A 20,637-nucleotide genomic window follows, 5' to 3' on the forward strand; every position below is an offset into this window, starting at 1 on the left:
AAGTCAGGAGAAGGGAAAAAACAGATCAGACTGTTGAGCGACTACGTAGGTAATTTGTACGTTAAGTACAGATCAGAAAATGTAGACAAACGGCATGTCTCTTTGTCCGCCTTTCAGAGGATCCGCCGTTCCCAACCCCACATTAAGCTCGTACAATTTGCTGCGAGAAATACCAGTCTGTGTCAGAAGCATCAGAACTTTGCTCTCAAGTTAAAAGCATTGAAGCAGCTTGGCCTCGTGACAAACACCAATCCAGATGAGTTCATAAAGTTGAATGACGATGCGGCGGTCAAGGCGATGACGGAGAAACTTGCGAAAGAGACAGAAGTGAAGTTTGACGAGTGGAAGCGTGTATCAACAGACCAAGGTAAAAAAAAGACAAAACTGAAACCAGTTGTTTTGAAAGGGGTGGAGTTTGCCGAGTGTTTCCAAGCCGAAAGTATCGAATTTCGTCAACATGTTGAACGCGTAAAAGCGCAATATGAAGCAATAAGGAATTGTAAAGAAAAACTGAGGAAGGACGAGTGTCTCATTCAAATGGACTTCGCCGAAAACTATGTATGCGTACCATTGGAAGAAGTCCAGTCGGGGTACTGGAACCAGGAGGGTGTTACTCTCCATCCCATGGTAATGTACTACCGCGATGATGAAGGCTCTTTGAAGCACCACAGTTTTGTTACTGTCTCAGATGACAAGGGTCACAACGCCAACACGATACTTGCTATCATCAAGGACCTCATACCCAGGGTAAAGAAGGTAATACCATACCTGAAAAGGATCCATTACTGGACGGACAGCCCGACCGCACAATACAGAAACAAAACTATCTTTTCCATTGTGTCTGACCACCACAAGATGTTCGGTGTTTTCGCTTCCTGGAATTACTTTGAAGCCGGACACGGCAAAGGGCCGTGCGACGGCATTGGAGGAACTGTAAAAAGGCTCGCAGATGACGCTGTGAAGAGAGAATCCGCGGTAATACAGGACGCCAACGATTTTTACGCCTGGGCTTCGCAAGAAAGGGAAGACAGCAACATCACTTACTGTTTTGTGAGCAAAGACGAATGTGCTTTGGCCTCTAAGGAAATCAGTCAGAAATGGTCTTCGGTAAAGCCAATCGCAGGTACGATGAAACTACACGCAGTAGTTGGAGTAGATGACCACAAGATTTTAACTCGTGAACTATCATGTTACTGCGATAATTGTATGCATTCTCACCTAGATGCAACATCATCCGCGTGCGATGGTTGGATGAAACATGATCTTGCCCAAGCAAGATGCAGCACTACGAAAAAGTCTATCAACAAACAAAGTGATGATACAGTTCCAGCGTCCTCTGACCAAAGTGTGAAGCCAGTATATCAGACGGAAGACTGGGTCGCAGCTATGTACGATGAGGACTGGTATGTGGGTCAAGTTCTTGAAGCAGATGACGAAGATGTTCACATCAGTTTTATGGCCACAGGGAGTGGGAAGGTGCAAGAAAACACGTTCAAATGGCCAGTCAGAGAAGATAAACTATGGGTGGCACGTGACCGGGTACTTTGTCACATCGAAGCTCCACGGCGTCTATCAAAAAGAAAGTTTTGTATTTCACGTGAGCAAGCCACTACAATTGAAAAGGAACACATGATCTTTGAAGCAAAGCGTTTGAGCAAACTATATATGTAACTGAACTTTTCTTCTAAAGGAAACAACTTGGACTAAATGAAGCATACAGTTGTATGATTTAACTTAATTGTTCTTTGTTACATTTGTTTGGCGTTGGTGAAAATAATGCATTGTGCGCATATTATATTCCTCCAAAGTGTAACATGCAAAATTACATTTACCTTTTGCAGAAAAAAAAACGATTTGTGAATTTACAGTTGATGTTTTTTACAACGATGTAACATACGTAAAAGAAATTGTATATGTAAGTGAACTTTGCTTCTAATGGACACAACTTGTGGTTGCAATTTGTCCCTTTAACCTTTCCATATGGTCTGTATCTGAAAAAATGCTTACAAAGTACGACAGGTATGCCTTTGTGTGTTTATCATTGTTGCATTTATAACAGGGTGTCATGCATTAGTTTTACTCTCAACCCAAAAGTCGTGAGAAAATGTGTATTTACGTATCCACTTTCGAATGCTTCAATTTCGAAACATACGTTACCGTTGACTATAGTTGAATTAATCTTCCGATAATTCACAATTCTTTATGTTGTGACTATTATGCAAACCATGCATACTTGTTGTTGAAAGACGTACACATTTCTTGGTATTTGTTTTAATGAAACTCGTGGTATTCATGCGTACATATACATGTATATATAACACTGTACTGATGTTCTCATAAATTTCACAGGCTCGCGTGATATCCCTCACATTTTTCACGTTTAAGCCAGATATAATGATGTATACTTATATAGACGCAGTCTTGCAAAATATTGGTATTCTTGATATTTAGAAAAGCTCTTAAAATTACTCTTCTCTTTAGTGATTAATATTTGTAACATACGTGACTCATATGCGTAACATACGTTACCAAGGTTTGAACAGTCGCTTCTTCATTTGTCAATTGATGATAGAGATTGTTTTAGAATATATGTTTGACAAATCCAACTAATAACTTTTGGTAGTTATGTGAAAGTTGTATATGATAGAATGAGAATAATATAAAGAACAATCTAACTTGCATAGTTTACAACCTGGATCACAATTATCAATACCATAATTCACGGTAGCAGTAACTCATCAAAATGGAAGACAGTATAGTCAGATACTTTGAAATTAGAATGGTCAGATCTTTGAAAGTATCTGATAATGGACGGATATTTGCATTGTCCATCTCTTCAAAGAATGAATATGGTCAATGAAAAATAAGCATAGTAACGTAAGTTACAGAGGTAAAATTTCCACGTTCAACTTCAAATATCAGGAAATAAAAAGTTCGCAACATTTGTTGCCCATAATTGTTTGAGTTAAAATTCAATGTCTCTTCTTTCATTTTTTCGTTGTCAGAATGATTTTTAGAAAACTTTATTTTTTCAAAATTCAGAAACCTGAATTGTACATTTTTAGTGGTAATATATGACAATGTTTGCAACATGAATATAGTTCGTTACACTACTTTTGTTACTTGCTATCTTACGTATACACCATGATTGACCGATCTTTTTTAAAACCACCCTTTTTGTTTAAAATCGGTGTTTTAGTACCCTTAACGAGTGCTCGTGTGGCCCGCGCCTAAAACTGATAACACCCCTTTAAACGCATTTTTTGGGGTCACGCATGACTGGCCATCCCCCCGGATTACCTCTGCCATTCTTACCTCTGTCATTTTTGCCTCTGTCATTTTTACCTCTGCCATTTTTACCTCTGCCATAGTATTACCTCTGCCATTTTTACCTGGCACCCGTATATACAGGAGTATTTATCATGATACCGTTCATGGCGCCCCCAATGTTAGTGCTGAGAAATACATATTACATACAACATGTACAAGAACGTTTTATTCAGCTATGGGACAGAACTACAGTCTTCCTCGGACATTGGATGCATATATATTAAGGTAAGTTCACATGTATTCTGATTTCATTTAACAGTTTATTATCAAAATCACCATTTCAATCATGCTTTTTTTATTACAAATAACTGCTACAGGTCCTATTGGACGGTTGATAAATATGAAAACTAATAATAGGCTTAGTCATTATCAGTGGTTAAGTTCACAAAGATAGAACTAATATTGCACACAACAGTTTTTCTATTGTGCAGAAATCACAGAGTCTAACAACTGAGTGTATTCGTTGCACATATTGCGATCAGAAAACACTTCTGATACGTATAAGAAACTTACGCATAAGTTTCAATATCACTATTTTTATTAGGCCCATATCTTCCTTGACGGATAGAATTAATTTGTTTGCATTGTCGAAAATGTCCCGGAAAATGTGCAGTGCCATATAGTGCTGAACCGTGTTTGAACTTCCGTGGCTTATCAAACTCCCTATTTGCATGGTTTATATTCACTTGTATTCAAATATTCATTCCGTTTTATAGAGAAATGTACGCCTATATATTTCAGGACGTTGGTTTAATCCAATAGGGTACGTGTTAAACCTGACACCAATTTATGTCCCTATAGATGACCACACACTGAGGTGTTACAATTACACACAGGGATCGACCATAAAACCAAAGTACATGTGTTAAAGTAAGAACCAATTTTCACAACACCATAGGTGTTGAACCAAGATAATTTTGAAACCGGGGTATACTGGTTCTCAATGTAAAAATGTACAGGAAGATTAACACAACAGTGTTTGATGAATATCATTAATTCGCATTATCCAAACGTTTATGCCTATTCCAGAACGTAATTAGTTTTACACACAACGGGAGGTATATATGGTCTCATTCATCGTATCCACCGACATGATATTCCAGCTAGCAAACAAAAGCTAGCTGTTATTCATATTTCCATTATGCACTCAACAATACATGAAATATCCTGTTAAATTAAATATAGGCCTATGTATTCATATGCGAGAGAGAGGGAGAATGAGGGTGTGTGTGTGTGTGTGTGTGTGTGTGTGTGAGGGTGTGTGTGTGTGTGTGTATACAATACCCCCCAGAACTTGGGGTTAAAAGTAAACCACTATGTTACATTGATCAACTCACGTAACTTGTGTTACATTTATGTCATTTCAGTTCCCATGTTCTCATGGTGCTTTTGGTATAGCATATTTGGCACCGTGTTATGTTACAAACTAGACAGCTATAGTGTAATGTTAACGCATGTGGGTGTGATTCTTCATTAACCTTGACGTCACACAATTAAATTGAAATAATATTGCCTATTAGCATTTGGAGATGACCAGTCGTAAGTGAGCTAAAAAACTCATCCTCATAATGATCACAGTTCGGTATTTTTTCATGAATAGCCAAAACAGACGGATTCATCAACGAGTTTCCACATTTTTCCTGTGCACGGAAATGAACGCTTCCTGTCTGTATGTATACCCTGGTCTAATTATCTGACGTCACCCTTTAAAGACCAAGACACCCCCCCCCCCCTCACACACACACAAAATAAATTTGAATCAAGACGGAGAGAAAAATAATTGAGTCTAACTATGAAAGTGACATCATCTAATCGCATGTCAAATTATATTGTGATTGAATTTTATATTTCCTTAATAGTTATCTGCACATCCTAGTCGGTATGCAGTCAATGAGGGAACCGAACATGTCACGCACTATTTGTTTTGTAATATCTGTGCTTTCTTTATCTCTTCCCTTTAATATTCATCATTGTTTGTAGAGCCCGTTTAATTTTGACACATGGCTTCGTCTTCACCAATACAACAGTGGGAGAGGTATGTATATTTTAATGTACATTAAAATTTCGATAGGCCATACTTTTAAATTCTTTTAATGATGATAATAACAGCAACATCCGCAATAGTGATATTGATGAAAATACTAGCACTGCCAACAATATAAATGATGATAATTATAATGATAATAGCAATAATAATAATAATACAACCTTAATTATAATAATATGTAGCAAAATCGGATGAAAATTTACTTTATTCCTATTTCGATCAGCTACTACTATATGATTGTAGTTATTATTGATATACATTGACTACCTATTTCAGATATAAGATCCCCTTTTGCTCTAACATATTTTTTGAACAAGGAAAACACTATAATTTACAGTTGTATTATTTTTTAATGTTAAAACAATTTAGAATGTTTAAAAATTGATAATGGAGACGTGATGTCATTTATATATTCATGACAGCATGCATGCTCTCGTTTTACCAAAATAACGCCAAATCCGCGTTTTATGGTTTGTTTTTGCTGGTAGACATTCAATACAAGTCATATGGTTTTTAACCCGGTGTGCTCTTTTACAAATCACTCAATGGTATCAAGTTTCACGTGGAAGCTGACCATATTTTATTACAACATTTGACACCTTTGCAGATTCTCAAACCTGTGCCCCTCTTACAAAGAGTTACGATTGATCAAATCAATCACAACTATGGAAAGCCAGCAACGTCAACATCTATTATGCATGTTTGTTCAAAATATTTTCTAACTATGATGTATTTTCATACATTCATTGTTTTCTTGACAAATCAGTTTGCTTCTTTTTTTGTTAACAAAGGACATTGTTCAAATTTCTTGTAGAAAATATTTATTATGACAATAATGGATTTCCATAGAATTGAGATTGATCGGATCAATCGTAACTCTTTGTAAGACAGGACCAAGGTATACAGCAATTTATTATTTATGCACTATGAACTGTACTTTGCCTAATTTACCAAAGGGGCTGGGAGATATGAAAAATGCACCTCAGTATGGATCAGTCTAGTTAAAGTATAAAATGCTAGAATTACATATGAAATGACTCAATTATTATTGGGGTCTTAGGGGGTACTCCACCGTGCTCTGCCGGGGTGTGGTGTTGAATTTGTCAGGATGTGGAAGAGAAGATTGGTGACGTCATACTTCGGTACTCTAAAATTAATGCATATGAAAATAAATTTGCCTCCCCATAACATAATTATAACATATAAACGGACCATAATATAACTTGCGTTTTAAAGGTAGAAAAATAAAATAATGTTGAAAACTAGCGATTTAAATGTTTTGGAGTATTAAGTGCAATCAATACGGAGGTCACACTAATTTTCTTTATTTCATCTTTGTATGTACCATCTTTTATTTCTTTTTATCCCCCCCCCCCTCCTTTTCTCAATCGCTTTAGCTCTTGTTTTTCTTCTTCTTCAACATTAGCTTTCCATTACAATTCCATGTTTGTTTAAGTACGTTCAAGTCCTGGTAATTACAGTAATGTACTGTATTTGTATTTTATATGCTGTTTTGTTATTATACTCAATGTTATTTATGATGGCCCTGTTCGTTCTGTTTACTAAGATTTGTCCTGGGTGCTCTTCCTTATACGTTTTTATTTATTCCCTTTTTGAACGATTTGAATAAATTGATAACTTACTAATATTCGTTAAAAATTAATGTACCCCCACATCATTATGGACGATTTGTAGGTGATCGAGGTCAGTCTTGCTTTAGCATAGAATGTCAACAATAAAATTTGATTATACTAAAAACTAATCACAATGGCTATCAATATTTGTGGAAATACACCTCCAATGTGTATGATACGGAACAATTTGTGGTCAATCTAATAGATTACCACATGATTACATATGAAATGATTAAATTATTCCTATATTGATTTTCAATATTAGTATACGTATTCCACAGGTCGAACGATTCATAAGTATTTTAGGTCAGACTTATTTCTGGAGTAAAATGCCAACATTAAATATGCAATAATTCAAGTAATCTAATCATAATAATTTACATATTGAAGAAAAAAAATCCCGAGCCAATATGGACCATTTTCTTAGTATTTGGTATCAATCCAATAGAATAGGCCTACCAACATTAAATATGAAATGATTCACTATCGAGCCACAATAATTTCCAATATTCGCTGGAATGTTACCATAAGTCAGTATGACCGAAGTGTTTGAGGTCCTTCTTGCTTAGGTAGAGAATGGCAGCCTTAAAAATGAACAGATTCGAGAACTCCAATCAATGACATAATACTCTAAATCAGTAGATGAGAGGTTCGAATCCTGCTGGTTTTTTAAATTCTTTCTGACTTATCAATGCGATCTTATTTACTGCGTTGAAAGCCATAAATTAACACAATAATGAAACTTCCCAGCAAGCCTTTAACAATCCACTCTAAAGAATGATTTTCAATACTGGTTCATTTTATCCCATAAGCTCTCAAGACCCAAATGACGATGATCTCAGGGACCTTGAGTTGGTGGAACTAGCGTCTAAGCTATACCCCGAGGATTATTATAAGCTGGGACTGAGACTGGGTTTCCAAGACTCCAAACTCAGCCACTTTAACCCTTTGCGTGCGGACCCGCGAATCCCGATACCTCTCCCTGCGGCGGAGCCGTTTTTGTACATTGCTGGTATTTGGATCTGTGGCGGTGTTTTCCCAATCAATTGCTAATTGCGCCAAACTGATGTATTTTCAGGATTTTTAGTAAATGTAAAGATGAAAGATCAGACATTTTTCTTTCTAGAAATACAGGTTTCGCTTCTCAAATCAACAGAATAGTTAAGAAATTTATGAGGAAAAAGTCGTGTTATTTTGTGAAAGCTTCGCTTTTCCCCCAAGTCAATAGGCACTGTGTACAAAAATGCGTAAGGGCAATCAGCACGCGCGGACAGGTCGGGTTCGATCGATACCGCTTTGTTGTCTGCTCTAGTGCTTTTTTTTCATTGCCTATTGTCCCGCTACTCATGAATTGTCTCTTTACCTCCTTGTAGAGAGATCATTTGCAAAGTGTATAATTACAACGATAATCCGTTTTGGGTGAAATCACAGCATACCATATACCTTTATTTTCCAGAATGAACAAAAAAGCGCGAATTTTCCCTTGCAAGTGCGATGATGATGCCGCGCAACGAAAGTCCGAAACTATTTTGTGATTTTTTGGGGGCTTCAAGACGGTGGCCTCAACGTTTCACTAAATATCGTCTTTGGTATCTTTTCATAAATTAGGGTTTGTATTAAAAAAAAACAATTTTGTTCCTGAAGATTACATACCAGTATTCGATATGTTTTCCGTTGCAATTTCAAAGAGTGAAGGGTGTAAATAAGTTTCAAATTATATAGAGGATCTGAAATCATACCTCCCAACGCTCTCCTCGTCTCGTTCTACGTTTCATTTTTCTTATCTTCTTTTTCCCTCCAAAATAACCATGCTACCGACTACTGTTCGTCACAATGAGAGAAAGTAAATTATTTTCATCTAATGAAATTGTAACATCTAAATTAAAAGTGTTTTATTATGTTCCTCCATTTTATTCATTTTTTAACCGCTCTGGTTTTTTTCACAATCGAAAACAAAATTAATAAATAAATCATGAAAAATTTGTATCATTTTTTGTCTCTTTCTTTTTAATCGTTCAATTAAAACAGTACAGGGGTGTTGGAGTTGGTAGGAGGCGGGAGTCCACCCCCCTCCCCTTCAGGAAACGTATACAAAAAGGGGAAGTATTTCTTTTTTTATAAAGTGCTGTCATGCTCAAGAAGAAAACGTTCTTGCCATTTCTTAAGCGCCTGCATGGTTTGTCAATAAACAAGTAGACATTTACATTGTTTAAATGTTACTGTCGTAATATGAAAAGCAGTATTCCTAAGAGCTTTTTGTACTGCTAAATACGAAAAGCAGTAGGTCATCCTGACGAAATCACTAATCTTCATTTTATTCAGGGCGTTGGCTATTTGTTCCCTGCTCTTTTTATAAGGGATTTGTTTTAGCGTCCGCCATGACTTTCTTTTGTTTGGGGAGTGCCGAGATCAAGAACTACAAGGACGTTTTCATTTTCGAAAGAGTAGAGGATAAACGGTGTTCTAAATTGCTTTATTCTCTATTTATTTCCTTTGAAATATAAAGAAGACAAAAATAATAGCAATAAGATGAGAGAATGAAAGAACGCAGGGGGGGCAGGGATTCAAAGTGCACCAGGGGCACTGGAAAGCTACTGAAATCATTATATGTGACTGGCAGATGATTTTTTTTTTTTTTTTTTTTTTTTTTTTTTTGGGGGGGGGGTTATTGCGCATTTGTCAATATAAAGTGTAGTAGTCTACATGTATTTAAATACATGTATTTTAAAACGGTACCAAGGGATTGTTTTTTCGTTTTCCCTTTCCCTGGTTTCTAACCTGTAACTGAATGTATTATCTACCGCTTTCATTCCCTTTCCTTTATCTAATGTATTTCTATATCCCCTCCCCTCTTAGTTCTTCTCATTTCAATGATATATGTATCGTCTTCCTTCTCCCCGATTTGGATTACGAGGTATATACCCGCCCCATCCCCCTCTATCCATTCTCTCTGATTTATTTCTTCTCAGTTCCTGTCATTTTACATTACTGCTAACTCCCCCTCTCTCTCTCTCTTTCTCTCTCTTCATCGGAAATCGTTCCGAGAGTATGCCTCGATTTTGCCAACTTGTATTGATCAGAGATTGTTGCATTTGTGAGCCTCTCATCCTATTGCATCGTTGCCATCATGTCGAAAATTTAGGGGGGTTTTCTCCCAGGTTCTCAAAAAAAGTCCCGAAAAATCTTTTAAAACTACTACAGTATTGTAACTCTCATTTCACAATAAATTTTATATCATCTTCCATTTCCAATAACGTGGGTAGATATCTATCGCAAAAGAAAATGCACGACTAATCTATTTTTTGTGAACTTGGGGCTTAAGGATATGGCAAGACAGAGGCCTCCATCTTTCACTAAAAGTCATTTTTTTAAAGATTTTTTTCGTAAATTATATGTCTCAATTAATTCAATTTGCCACGCAGCTATTGTAATAGTAAAATAATTTTCTTCCTGAAGTTTGCGCACCAGTATTCGATTTGTAATATCCTGAAATTATTTCAAAGTTACACGAGTACGAGTGACTAAAATTGTAAGTCTGAAATCATACCTCCCGACTCTCTCCTTGTCACTTTCTACGTTTCTTTCTTTATTTTACTTTTCCCTCAAAAAGAGCCATGCTAGCAACTACTAAAAGTAAGAGAAATGATTTTCTTGAATAAATTATAACATCTGCAATTAAAAGTGTTTTTTATTTGTTCTTTCGTTTTGTTCTATTTTTTATGTGTCTCCTTGATTTCACAACCAAAAACACATGAAATAATCATGGTAATAAATAAATCATTAAAACAAATCATAATAGTAATAGTATGCAGCGCTTAGAAACATTTGTATTATAATTGCTATATAAATGTTGCATATTATTATTATTATTATTATAATATAATTCACTTTTGCCTCTATCGTTTTAATCGTTCAATCTAATAGTACAGAAGCGGCGGAGTTGGTAGGAAGTTTCAGTCCTCTCCCCTTCAGCAAACATGTACAAAAAATCCGAAGTCTATATAAATTTGTAATTTTTCTTTTAGCCGGTGCACTCCCTCCAACTATCGGCTCAACCCCTCCATTATCAAAAACGCTCAGCGGCCCCTGTTTTTTTATGTAAGAAATAAGATATTTCGGTTTTGATGCTAACCAGGGTAAGCGACCCAAATGTTTGTTTGCAGTAACGGGAACAAAAACGGGTGGGTCGGATTTTTTCTAAATGAATCTCTTCTACCACGCTTTTTGCCGGTTAAAAAAAAATTAAGAAATTGGCGAAAAAACCCCAGAAAATCGGAGAGAGGAGACAAACAAGCAATATTAGAGTGCAGGTCAGAACATTTCTATCTGGAGGGGGAAGGGGTATGTCAAACAAGAATAATAAAAAAAAGTCATCAGTTTGACAAGGGTCTGAAGACCGAGTTGCGACAAACAAACGTTGTGGGATTTTTTTTAGTAATCTATAACCAAAAATAAAGTCATGTTGTTATTCGTTTAAGTGGATATTCATGGATTTTAGCAAAGCGCACTTGTCTATTAACCCTTTTATTCTCTGTCTCTCATTCTCTCTCGTTCTCCGTGACATCTGAACATTTTTTTCTACAATTTCCCTAAATGGTTCTTCTTTCATCCTTATATGCATCATCACCAAGGGGAAGCGCTTTGAATCACTGACGGATGTCATAAGCACCTACGAGTTGTTGGTAAATGAGACAAAGTTTGTTGTTTTTAGTTCCGGTATGTTGGTCGAAATAAAAAAAAGTATTCATAAAAGCTTTTTGTATTGCTAAGTACGAAAAGCATTCAATAAGTCATCCTCTCGATAAACACTAATCTTCCTTTTGTTCGGGGCGTTGACCATCTGTATCCTGCTCTTTTCGGAAGGATTTTGTTTGAGTGGCCGCCCTGACCTTCTTTTGTTCGGGTAGTGCGGATATCATGAAAAACATGGACGTTTTCCTTTTGAAAACAGCATAAGATGAATGGTGCGCTAAACTGCTTTATTTTCTCTTTTTTTTTTACAGAATAGTAGACAAAAATAATGAGAAGAAGAGAGATGATTATAGTGAAAAAGTTCAAAAGTGTACCGAGATCAGCTCAAAGTACTAAGACATTACTCTCGTACAAGCTTTTCTGTTTTTCTGAAAATACAATCGATCGATGAAACCGAGGAGATATCATTCTAGAGTGAAATCTCCTTGATGAAACAAATAATAAGACGGAAATGGTGAATAAACGCGTAGCTTATTACGTGACGATCTTGCAGAAAAGATGTTGGTGTACGATATGGATCAAATCACGTGATCCGAACATGTCACGTGATCAGGCCTTTTGCGCGCGCGTACGTGCTCGTCACCAAATTTATTCGTCCCCGTCTGAATCCAACGAAAAAATCGGGTAAAGTTGAAATGATTTCCTATTTTCGGGATTTTTCCCCACGTAGCTGTATATTTTTTTCATTCTGTTATCGAAATAGGTTTATAAAGGAAATAATGGCAGAGGTTTTAGTACATAACAATTACGAAAAAGCTGAAAAACTTCATCGAATTAGACCAAAAAAATCTCGGCTTCTGTAGAAGCCCGTCGTAGCTAAGTGAACAACTCGCTGGGCTTCTGTGGAAGCCCGTCGCACGCAAAGGGTTAAACACGACAATCCGAACAACATTGAGGGCGCACTATCAACGATGCTGATACGATGGCGAAAAAATCAGAGCGGGAAACCGGCCGCGATCAGAAAACGACTAGCAGACGCTTTCAAACACGTACAACGCCTGGATCTGTCCCAGGAAGTTTATATACAAGGTATAAGGACCTCAATCAGTATGTGCTCTCTCTTTCCTTGATAAAATTACAATTAAAAAGGATATTCCATTTTATCCAAGACGAGTGGGTATGATGGCGTCCACCAAGGCTATGCAATCGTCCCTGCTTAACAAAGGTTTGTAGAAAACCTGCCCCAGCTGCCCGTTGCAGTTAGCGTTGCGTTAGAACGAAACTTAAAAGAATAAATAAATAAATAAAAATCAGATCCTAAATGCGCTGTTTTATTTAGTTGAAAACCAAGTGTGTTGGATTTTTTAGTTGCGTTTGATTGTAACTATTTCTGTAACAAAGCCATGTACCACTAACATAATGTACATCTCATTACTCCAAGCAGGCGCGTATCAGATCCTACAAAGCATTTCATGGGCCCAATTGTCTGGGGACAATAGTGACTCTATTATGCTTGTACATGGGCCCATACATTTCTTTGTCGTAGTTGATGCTGGGTACGCTGGTGACTCCAAGTCAAAACTCGCTTCTATTCTGTATCCGATATTTCGAGTGGGTCGAGATTCATCAATAGTAGATGTTGACGTAGGCCTTATCAACCACCATAATAGACATCCGTATGATCCGTTAAAAAAAATAAGAGACCACATCCATCCAACACTGCATAGAATACAACCCAACTTTTTATTATTTTTTTTTCCGATAAATGCATTTCTGGATTTAACTGACATCAAATTATATTTGAATCTGCTAATGCACAAGACAGCTATTAGAATTAGTGAGGGACATTATCGACTGTCTTATTTGCATTGCACTGACTGGTTCATATAACTAGTGAAACTTTAACATGTCATAACTTTCTTATTTTACACCCGATTTTCATTGAATTTTCAGCGTTATACTATTTTTCTAGGGTGGACTTGACTTGAAATAATCCTTTTTATTCTTTTTACAGAGGATGTTCTCGAGGACTTCAAAGATATCGATTTGAAAGATAGTACCGATGGTGGCAACGCCGAATGGCACTTGGTTAAAACAATTGGTCTTCCAACCGACAAAGCAGAGTGGTTCAAAGCATGTTTGGCGTTACCCGGGAACTGCGTGGCTGTTGGATACAGATCCGGCGGCATCGATATCATCAACATCGACACTGAAAAGCGGGAAAGGATTCTAGACCACCTGAAAATCAGAAGTCTAACGCGGTTAAGAGATGGAACCTTGGTGATCTGCAACGACGACGTGAAGTCGGTCAAGATATATACATGCAAATACCGCGGAAGGCAGTCGGTGGCCAGGCCTTTGTACGCACTGCGGATATCTGGTACGCACCGGTCTCTGAGCATCGACCCACAGGATAACATATACATCGGACTACGTGGATTTAAAGAAATCGAGGTGGTGGACCCTGTTAGTGGGGCACGAACCAGGACCATGAAAACGGCCGTGGATCCGTGGAGCATCGCCTTGATGCGGACAGGCAACATTGCTGTCACCAACTCGTGGAGAGGAAACGAAGACGCAGTCACTGTCCTTGATCCTGGTGGGGACATCGTGAGTAGGATGCCAGGGGTGAAAGACGCCAGACAGTTCATCACAGTCGATTCGCGGGATAGCATATACGTGGCGATCAAGACAAAGAACGGGCAGGTGAAGATTAGAAAGTATACTGGCCATGCAGTTGAGGTCGTCACCGAAGGCGTGGACTCGGTTACCAAGCCACGTGAATGGATTCAGCTGACATGTCTATCCCCAACTCAACTTGTGATGTGTGACGCTAAATCAATGTTTGTATTTCAGAAGTACTGATAACGACTATACAGTGAATTTGACATAAAAGCTAAAAGGGCTATGTCAAAAATTGATGAATCGGGGCAGCTGATCGTCGCTAAGATTCGGAGCTGCCGAGAAAAATGTAAATATGTCATTTGTCCAGAGTCACAGACGACAGTACTGTATTGATAAAACTTCTTTTTCACGAATTTTTTTTCAGTAGATTTTCTACGTTCCAGAAAGCGTCTGCGTAGTGGGTCAAAAATATCCCTACTAACGCTGCTATACGCGAACAGCATATGGGGCCCGTAGGAGAAAGAGTTGCATTTAAATGCATTACAAGCGATCGGATGTAGGCCTAAGTCCAAAATGCACGCATCTGGTTGGTTGAGAATCAATTTGCATTTGATTCTTTAGAGTTACATTTGGTTAAAACTCCGTTTGCAACCGGCCACTGATCACGTTTCGTATCATCGCGACCATGTAGTTAAGATTAAAGATGCATGTTTGAATTGCAGTGATCAACAAATGTCAAGTATCATACCAACAGTCTTTGGAATGCAATTAATGGTGGGTTAGGAACAAAGATATCGGGGATTTTTCGTTCAGCGAGGTACGGATGATTCAAGAACATGGTAAATGTATTGTCAAATGCCCATCATGACAAAGAACAACGAGAAAGTCTTTGTCGAGAATTAATGAACAGCACTTTCCTCAAGGAGTAGACTGCTGGTTTGATTCAACAATTTTCGACAAAGACTGCTTTGTTGTTCCTTGTCATGAAGAGCATTTGACACGCTGTTCAAGTCTATTTCATTTCTCAACCCAATGATACAACATAGGAAAATATTTACACAGATATAAAATGATAACCATACAAATCAATACAAATGAATATACATTGCAAGCAATATGACTATACATGAAAAGTAAATAAATGTTTATGGTAAACACTAAATAATGTGATAATCATATTAACCAATAACAATATATGCAATGGAAATAGAACAAAATGTATATCATTCTCGACAAAACAATTTGCAAGGCTACCGTTATAATTCCCTTTTTTCAATAAAATAAAGTTGAGTAAATGGAGGGATCCACTGAAAAGCAGGGCTTGTTGAGTGTGGATCCCTGAAAGGATTGATCAAAGATTTGTAGGTACAGGTAAAAAAACGAACATGAGAATGCGAAAGAAAAAAATAAGGTTGATGTGATGGTCTTGAATCCTCCATTCGTTGCTGAGCGAAAGATCCGTAATGAGAGAATAAAAACCTATCATCGGCAGAGAAAAGTCTAAATAACAGTTGAAAAACAAAATTTATCGTACGGTATATCGTTCGTAATATTTTGAAATAGCCCAGATTTTCACCATTCAGAAGCTTTCTACGAAAAAAAAATCAATGCCAGACGTCCAGATTGTTATTTTGTCAACTCCACATGACGTCTGTTTTTTAGTTATCTTTTTTTTTCTAACGTAGCTCAGAATTGAAACGATAGCTAAGAAGAGCCAGAAGTTTACTCAAAATGGCATCGTTATATCGCCTCAAATTCTCCCACTCTTCCAAATTGCATTCTATGGTGATTGTAACTGTTAGGTATGTAAGTATATATAAGTACGATTAAACTATGATGTGCTTTACACCATTTCATGGTACTGTGTCATAAAGACTTGTCAAAATAACCAAAGCACAATTTATATAACAAATTAACTACCGGTCAATTAGAATTAAGGGATTTCAGAAGATTTAAACTGTTTTAAGAATGGGTCCCAGAGATTAGAAGAGAAGAATTTTATATTTTATGTAATAAATAAAAAAAAATGAAAAATGGTGCGTGTCATTGTTTTCTTCATTTACATAAAGTCTTGTACTGATCACTGAATTTAGCCAATTAGAATTAAGAATTTCAGAACATTTAAGCTGTTTTAAGAACGGGTCCCAGAGATTAGAAGGGGAGAATTTTATGTAATAACAAAAAATGGTGGGTGTCGTGATAGTTTTCTTCATTTACATACGACCCGTATTGTGCTGATCACTGATTTGAGAAGTTAAACTTAACTTTCAAATGTCATAATTTCTTATTTGACATCCCATTCCTTTAAAAAATCATTTTATGTTGGTTTTGTTTTGAATTCAAATCAACTTTTTGTTGTTGATGATGGACCTGGCCACTAACTTCAATTTTTTTTCTTTATCGAATGCAAGCTTCCATTTTTAATATAATCTTTAAAAATACCATGTTGCAATTCATACAAACACTAAAATACAATAATGAATTATTTACAAATATTTATATGACTAAAAATTGTGCAATTGAATATCACACATATTTTTATATTTACACAAATGGGATTTGTTAAATATGCCTGTAAGAATATATATAATGTGCGTATAACATTGAGCCACTAATATTTGTCTTCGGCTACTTCTAAAATTAAGCAATTTGATAGCATTATACGTGTACTATAATCGGGGAAAACTATTTATGCTGTTTATGATGATCACATGAGACTAATTTTCCCAATCTTGATAATGCAGAAAAATATGATTTATTACATGAATGTGAATTGTGAATATAAAACATATACACAAAACGAATAAGCATACTATTAACAATAATATTGTAAAAATGATTTGCAGAGCACATAAGTCAATCTTGAATTACTTAATGAAAGCGGTAAACGAGAAATCTTCATATCAATAATAATAATAATAACAGAACGTTGCTTGTATAGCGCATATCAGTACCCATAGTTGTGGTTAATTTACTCAAATTCTTTTATAGAAATCTATCAATGACATAATGTTGCATATCGAAATGGTATTTAACGTCCCTTTAGTAACGAAAACAAAAAATGGGTCAAGACAGTAATATTTAGAAATTCTTTGAATTGAAATATATTATAAATTTTGGCGTTGTTGTCTTTCCATAGTTGCGATTAATAGGATCAATCTTTGTGAGACGAAGACGTACCTATCTTTATGAACATCTTTACGACCTGTTGCGTGATTATCATGCCCTTCAATGAATCCTGAACCCCGTCTTACAAAGAGTTACGATTGATCCAATCAACCACAACTATGGACGGCCAGCAACGTCAACGTCTAAAATACATGTTTGTTCATGATATTTTCTAGATGTGATGTATCTTCATACATTCACTGTTTTCTTGACAGTTTAGTATGCTTCTTTTTGTTTTCAAAGGACATTGTGCCAATTTCCTAAAGAAAAAATTATGACATTGATGGATTTCCATATACTTGAGGTTGATCGGATCAATCGTAACTCTTTGTAAGACGGGGCCCATAATACAACTGTGAATTGGCTGGAGGCTATGTATGCTTTTTTTGCACGGCGACGTACTGGAGATTCAAGAAGATGATAATAATAATAGGCATTTATATAGCGCCATCTATCTAGAAATATTATATTCCGAGGCGCACAAGAAAAGAAAGAAAGTTTGGATGAGTGTCAAAGTGCCAATAACTAATACTATTAGAAAAGATAAGACTTCAGTTTAGATTTGAAGGTCTCCAGTGATGGTATCATTCTTAAATATAACGGCAAATTATTCCAGAGAGAATGTGATGAGGCAGAGAAAGCTCGCGCACCATATGCTACACGTGTCTCGGGAGTCTTAAGAAGTTGCTGGTGTGATGATCTTAGGCTACGAGCTGGTGTATAAGATAAAAATACGTATTGTCAAAAGCCCTTCATGACAAAGAACAAAGAAGTCTTTGTCGAATATTGGTGAATCAAACAGCAATTTATTAATTGAATCTAGACAAACGACATATTTAGGGGCCGCAAAAAGGGGGGGGGGTAGGGTGTTGGATGGGCTTCATCCTCCCCCACTTTTTTCTCAAAAAAACGTGTACAAAAACGTAAAAATGACCATCGGATTGTGATTTTTTGCATGGTTTTAACCCCCCCCCCCCCACACCTTTCAAAACCGTTCCGCGGCCCTTGATATTTGCAATTTTTTGTCAGCTCTGAAACTGCTGCTCTGGTACACCAACTTTCGATAAAGACCTCCCAGTTGTTCTTATTTGTCGGGCATTTTTAATATACTCATTCTATTCTTAAATCCTACCTATGTCGCAGAGCGAACAATCCCTAGTTTTTCAAGTACGCACGCCCTTACAATTTTGCATGTTAAAGAAGAGGTTACGACGGTCAAATCTTTTGACGACAGATGATCTTGACAATGGTGTGTCGAAACAAGGGCTGAGCCATGGCGTACGCCAATGGGTTGACGAGACTGTTACTGAAAGCAACCCAGCGTGTGATCTCTGACAGCCTGATTTTATTCTTGATGTAGTGGTAGAAATCTGGAAAGAAGGCGTACATGGTGACGGTCACGGCGGTTGGTAACCAGGTGATGATGAAGACAACGACAATGAATGTCAGGGTCCGCATCGCTTTCTGTCCCTCGGCCCTTGATTCTCGTTGTGGTTTGTTTATAATTTGGCTCTTCGATGCCGCCAGCCTTTTGCCAACATGTGGCACAACTGCCGGTGAGACATTTCTAGGTTTGCCATATTCAAGAGAGGCGCGGCTTTCAGTTTCTTTGTCGTCGCCGATTATGCTTCTGGATGATTCGGACTTCTCGACGTTGTTGGACATGCCTGATAGTGCAAATATCTGATCAATAGCTGTCGACCCTTCTTCTAAACTGACTACAGTTGCAGTGCTCAATTGTTCGTCCGTACAAACGGAACCAGTAACCGAACTCTCCTTTTCATTGGTCTTTTTCTTTTTCATAAATTTCGTGAGATGCTTACTACCTATGTTCTTGACCCGGAAGTATATTCTAATGTACAGGCCGGTCATGATGACGAATGGCAAGCCGAACCGGAGGGCAAACATGAACAAGCTAGACGTGTAGGTGAGGGAATAATTGGGTCTGGAGAAACCGGAGGATGTTACAAGGTTGTTGGGTTGGATGAAGTCCCAAGCCGTGGACATCATCATCCAGAGGCCGAATGACGAGACCCAAGTAAAGACATTCACTGCTGTAGCCTTGCGGATACTCTTCTTCTGGTAGTGCTGAATGGGATAGAAGGTCGCAATGTACCTGTCTATGCAGATCGTCACAACGCCACAAACGGACACACCCAAAATAGAGTTCTGAAACCCCATGAAGAAAATACTTGCCACCTTGCCGAAGGGCCATCCGTCAAAGAGGTGAATCATTGACCGGATCGGCATGCAGAGGATTCCGACCGCGAAGTCCGCAATGGTCATGTTCAGGATAAAGTAGTTGGTGTACGTCCGCAGTTTCTTTTCGACATAAAATGCAGCCAGTATCAAGGAATTGGTCAGGACGGTTGATGCAGCCAGTAGCACGAGGATTAAGAAGGTGATGCTGAAAACAGGTCCGTTGGTTCCTTTGGGGGTTGTGTCGGTTTCGTACAATACATCAGTGACCTCTGTCGTGTCAGTCGTCCAGATTGAAGCGTTGAAGGTGTCCATGTCGGCACCAACTGTAAGATCAAGCAGAAAAACGATGTGCAACCACGGCTTGTAATAAATTTTCATATCACATTCAACGCCTGGTTTTGACAGAGTGCAGGGGAGGGGGATTCGTCTTCCATTCGGATGCTAATTTCAGCCAGGTCGGAAGGGTTTTTTAAAAAATGTTTGAATGAATTGAGTTCAAATTGACAATTTTTATTTCATGCGCCGTAGATTTATATTCATTTCACTGCTCTTATACATTTGTTTTGAAACATATATTTTTCCCTGTTCAAGCGATTTAGCTGGATTTATAACATTACAGTCAATGCCACCCCCCCCCCCCCTCTAAAAAGAAAAGTTCCCTCGAGTAAGCAAATAAATCGTTATCATACTGATAAGTTAAGCATGATTTATATGAATACTCTAGCTAGAATATGGAGAGCCCTTGAGAGGAATAAAATGTGAAATTTTCAAACATGGAAAGTCTTCCATAACCAAAAATGATTAGTGGTATAAAACACTTGAAATGATAATCACAGTGAAAAGTTGTTTGCTCAAATCGATTAATTGTATCTGCATCAACTTAAGGGCATGCATTTTACTGAAATTTCTGGGCTATTTAAACTCATTTTTTATGAAGAT

The 20,637-nt window shown here is 37.3% G+C and overlaps 2 protein-coding genes across 3 annotated transcripts; one reads left to right on the forward strand and one right to left on the reverse strand.

The window, feature by feature from the left end:
* Window positions 1-3,208: 3,208 nt before the first annotated feature.
* LOC129268819 (uncharacterized) lies at window positions 3,209-17,272 on the forward strand. Of its 2 annotated transcripts, XM_064104626.1 has the most exons (5): window positions 3,209-3,555; window positions 5,311-5,365; window positions 7,824-7,957; window positions 12,637-12,792; window positions 13,718-17,241. In XM_064104626.1, the coding sequence occupies exons 2-5, from the start codon at window positions 5,331-5,333 to the stop codon at window positions 14,566-14,568; spliced, it is 1,176 nt and encodes a 391-aa protein (XP_063960696.1). In that variant the 5' UTR covers window positions 3,209-3,555; window positions 5,311-5,330; the 3' UTR covers window positions 14,569-17,241. The 2 variants fall into 2 exon arrangements, with proteins under 2 accessions (XP_063960696.1, XP_063960697.1); XM_064104627.1 differs by lacking the exons at window positions 7,824-7,957; window positions 12,637-12,792 and having other exon boundaries at window positions 13,718-17,272.
* Window positions 17,273-18,696: 1,424 nt separating this feature from the next.
* On the reverse strand, window positions 18,697-20,010 carry LOC129267778 (muscarinic acetylcholine receptor gar-3-like). The gene has a single exon (XM_054905404.2). It carries the CDS (start codon window positions 20,008-20,010, stop codon window positions 18,712-18,714), a length of 1,299 nt encoding a protein of 432 aa, XP_054761379.2. The 3' UTR covers window positions 18,697-18,711.
* Between the last annotated feature and the right edge of the window lie 627 nt (window positions 20,011-20,637).

This window comes from Lytechinus pictus, chromosome 9 (assembly GCF_037042905.1).
Source record: "Lytechinus pictus isolate F3 Inbred chromosome 9, Lp3.0, whole genome shotgun sequence".
Classification (NCBI taxonomy): Eukaryota; Metazoa; Echinodermata; class Echinoidea; order Temnopleuroida; family Toxopneustidae; genus Lytechinus; species Lytechinus pictus.

Bases quoted from the DNA above. Each gene is read 5' to 3' on its own strand.
- LOC129268819 (XM_064104626.1), top strand. From the start codon at position 5,331: ATGGCTTCGTCTTCACCAATACAACAGTGGGAGAG. The intron at 5,366-7,823 runs GTATGTATATTT...TTATCCCATAAG, and splicing joins CCAATACAACAGTGGGAGAG to CTCTCAAGACCCAAATGACG. The intron at 12,793-13,717 runs GTATAAGGACCT...TTCTTTTTACAG, and splicing joins CCAGGAAGTTTATATACAAG to AGGATGTTCTCGAGGACTTC.
- LOC129267778 (XM_054905404.2), bottom strand. From the start codon at position 20,010: ATGGACACCTTCAACGCTTCAATCTGGACGACTGACACGACAGAGGTC.